The 3,826-nt window shown below is 54.9% G+C and overlaps 1 protein-coding gene across 1 annotated transcript in view; it reads left to right on the top strand.

Annotated features, from left to right (window-relative positions):
• The window catches only part of atp8b2 (ATPase phospholipid transporting 8B2), an 18,836-nt gene extending 17,818 nt beyond the window's left edge, over positions 1-1,018 (top strand). Inside the window, 3 exon segments of the mRNA XM_067237471.1 lie at positions 1-20; positions 527-580; positions 619-1,018. The exon segment at positions 1-20 is cut by the window's left edge and continues 107 nt beyond it. Coding sequence (XP_067093572.1) covers positions 1-20; positions 527-580; positions 619-906 — 362 coding nt within the window. The 3' untranslated portion in view covers positions 907-1,018.
• Positions 1,019-3,826: the final 2,808 nt, after the last annotated feature.

The raw sequence follows: 3,826 nt of genomic DNA, 5'->3' as shown, positions 1-3,826 counted from the left end.
AACCTCAGCTGTCAGACACAGTGAGTGGGCTCTCTCTGGGTCATGTTTAACTGGACCTATTTGTGGTGTGTGTGTGTGTGCTATGCTGCCTTGTGTGTAGGTACTGTTTGAGAATCCAACAAATCAAATATTTGTCAGCGTCATTAGTGAAGAACTGATCCTCTCTCTCCCCTCCTCCCCCCATTCCTCCTCCTCCCCCCCTCCCCTCCTCTCCTCCTCTCCTCCTTCCCTCATCCCCCCCTCCCTTCGTCCCCTCCTCTCCTCCTCCTCCCCCTCCCCTCGTCCCCCCCTCCTCCTCTCCTCCTCCCCTCCCCCCCTCCCCCCCCTCCCCCTCATCCCCCCCCTCCTCTCCTCCCCCCCTCCCCTCATCCCCCCCTCATCTCCTCCCCTCCCCCCCTCCCCCTCATCCCCCCCCCTCCTCCCCTCGTCCCCCCTCCTCTCCTCCCCTCCTCTCCCCCTCCCCTCGTCCCCCCCTCCTCCCCTCCTCCCCTCGTCCCCCCCTCCTCCTCCCCCTCCTCCTCTCCAGGTGCGCTACACCCAGCTAGTCCGTCAGAAGAAGCGTAAGCCTGCATGTCGGGGTGTGGGCGGAGTCGGCGTGGGCTGGGCAGTGTAAGCGAGGGCCGTCTGGGAGCGAGGGGCGGGTCTAGGAGGTCTGGCTACGCCTTCGCTCACCAGGAGGGCTTCGGGGAGCTCATCACCTCGGGGAGGAACATGAGGCTGTCGTCTCTGGGGCTGGCCAGCTTCGCCTCCCGCCACAGCAGCAGCTGGATCGACAACGCTGCGCAAGAAGAAGTACACGCCCCCCAGCCAGGCCAGCCCCGCCCCCAGCCAGGCCAGCCCCGCCCCCCAGCCACGCCTCCGCCCCGCCTCTCTCCAACTCCTCCTCGCTCGTGGGAGGGTCCATGACACGCCCCCAGAGGAAGGAGCACACACGCTTCCTGTGGGCCACACACAGCCTGCTGCTAGCCCCCAGCCTCACACTCCTCCAGCCCCAGATCAGGCCAGCTTTGCCCCCAGCTTTGCCCCCATCCCGGTGACGGCTCCTGGGGGAGACTCTACTGGGGGCTGGGCTCTTGTTCAGGTGAGATGGTCTTTTGTACCACTTCAAAGAACTCCCTTTAAGGTTCCCTTTCTCTTCCATGTACAGCTGCAGTATCCCCACCTCCCTCCACCTCCTCCCTCCACCTCCCTCCTCTCTCCACCTCCCTCCTCTCTCCACCGCCCTCCACCTCCCTCCACCTCTCTCCACCTCCCTCCCTCTCTCCACCTCCCTCCCTCCACCTTCCTCCCTCTCTCCACCTCCCTCCCTCTCTCCACCTCCCTCCCTCTCTCCACCTCCCTCCCTTCTCCACCTCCTCCCTCTCTCCACCTCCCTCCCTCCACCTCCCTCCCTCTCTCCACCTCCCTCCCTCTCTCCACTCCCTCCCTCTCTCCACCTCCCTCCCTCTCTCCACCTCCCTCCCTCTCTCCACCTTCCTCCTCTCTCCACCTCCCTCCTCTCTCCACCTCCTCCTCACCTCCCTCCCTCTCTCCACCTCCCTTTCTCTCTCCACCTCCCTCCACCTCCCTCCCTCTCTCCACCTCCCTTTCTCTCTCCACCTCCCTCCACTCCCTCTCTCCACCTCCCTCTCTCCACTCCCTCCCTCCCTCTCTCCACCTCCCTCCTCTCTCCACCTCCTCTCCCCACCTCCCTCCCTCTGTCCACCTCCCTCCCTCTCTCCACCTCCCTCACCCTTTAATTCTGGTCTGTCCTCTGGTCCACAGGAGGCTCTTCTGGGCTGGAGGGGAGTTGCCGCTCGCATCACTGGAGCCAGCGGACCAGGCCCGCCCCCCGTCGCCAAGGAAACCAGCCATGCAGTGTGACACAGGGATGGACAGAGGAGCTGGAGGGAGGAATACTGGGAGATTCTACACACTCTAGAGAATTTTAGCTTGAAATGTTTTTGGTATGGTCACCAAGTATTGCCAATACAACTGTGTAGCAGACCCAGACCAAAAGTGTAAGCAGACTAGGTGGAAGTCACACACACTGTTCATGCTTACAGCCTGAGAGGCTGCAGGCTGGACACACACTGTGAATCTGTGTGTGACAGACTGTGGCGTGGGGGGTTTATGAAATACAACCAGACAACCGACAACCACTTCTGTGTCTCAACTGAAACCACAAAAAAACAAAAGAACAAGATGCATTTGCCTTGCAAATCAACCATCAGCTGATTCACTGAGCAACTCTAGCCAACATGCATTATTACCTGTTTTAACTGACATGTTTGTCACAATGCTGGAGGAGAGGACCTGGCATGACAGGAGAGCATTGACCCCTTCAGATCACAAGGAAGGGGGAGTGGTTTCTCGGTCCAACTCTTATGAAAAACACCTCAAATACAATTATTGGGCAAAACTTCGCTCCAAATCAGATACCATGTAAAACATATTTGATTGTATAAAGTTGAGCACAGAGGAAACAGCATATGCTTAAAAACAATATTCCTTCAGTAGCAAGGGTGAGAGCCAATAGGTGACAAGGAAGACAGAGAATCGACCCATGAAAGCATCAGCCTTGACAATATAAGAGCTGTAGTTGTCTTAAAATGATATCTTTAAAGTCTCTGTGTTCACTGAAGTTCTCAGTGAGAACGTTGTTTTAGGTTAAAGGAACACAGAAAGCCTTCTCTCCTCCTGTCCTGGCCTTCCTCATCCTGTTGTTCCTCTTCTGCACCATATTGGTGGATGATTCTCTTCTACACTGAGTTCTTGTAAGAAAAAACTTGACTCCTTCTTGCTCGGCCTGTACTTCCCTCCATGACTGTTTCACAGATCGTTGGTACGTTTGATTCGTGTCACCCAGCCTCCCACAGACTGTGCACTGGATCTTCCAGCTCTGGGGGTCTTCTAACCCAGTGGCCCTGGGTGACACTCGACCCGCTCCCCTCCCACGCTGGGCCTGCAGAGAAGAAGAGGAAGGTCCCCTGGCATCAAGCTGCATCAGAACTTCTCTTTGACTTCAGAGGGAAGTTGTGGTGAAACTGAAACTGGCCGGTCAAGATTTATGTGAAAACAGCTGTGCTGCTCTTCAGGGCGTCTGCGTGGGGGGGGGGGGGGGTGCAGGAGAAAAGCCTTAATACTGTCAGATCAGTGCTGATGTTAGGCAGGGTGGTTCCAGGGAGCTGTGTGCAGTGCAGGTGTGTCTCCCCTGGCCTCCGCACTGCTCCAGATGGGCCTCTACCTGGCCTCTACCTGGCCTCCACACAGCTTCTCTGAGATCAGTGTCTGTAAGGCAGCTTCTGTGTTGCAGTGATTTATCAAAACTGATAAACAAAAAAAAAACTTTTGTGCTGTCGACCTCTGTCCTCCGCCCTGACGGAGATGGAGGAGGTGAGTACGGGTGTAGGAACAATGTTGGACGGTGGTCAATAAATACTCATAACTTCCCTCTCTCTGGGAGGAGCCCTACTCTGGCTCTGGCTTTTATTCCTTCTAGAAACTAAAATAAGAGCATTTTCTGACAAGACACGAGGCTGAAACAACATGGTTCCCATCACGCAGGTCCTGGCTTTGTGTGTTTACGTGCTTGTGTGCGCATGACATATCGACATACATTGATAAATATATGTCTCAAGTCTTTCTCCATCTGAAGAGGAAACACAAATGTAGTGTTGAAATTTTTCTGTGAATTCTAAGTTTAACAAAAATAAACAAAAAAGAACTGTTAGGAACTTAATATAGAAGACTGTAACAGGAAATATGCTAGTTTTTATATAATGTATATCTGAGATATGAGTTATGTTGTTCTAAAATCAAGAATGCACGAATATTAGGGAGTCAG

The sequence above is a fragment of the Osmerus mordax genome, chromosome 6 (genome assembly GCF_038355195.1).
Source record: "Osmerus mordax isolate fOsmMor3 chromosome 6, fOsmMor3.pri, whole genome shotgun sequence".
NCBI classification, from domain to species: Eukaryota; Metazoa; Chordata; class Actinopteri; order Osmeriformes; family Osmeridae; genus Osmerus; species Osmerus mordax.
The sequence above is the reverse complement of the archived record's forward strand: the minus strand, read 5'-3'. Positions and strand labels throughout refer to the sequence as shown.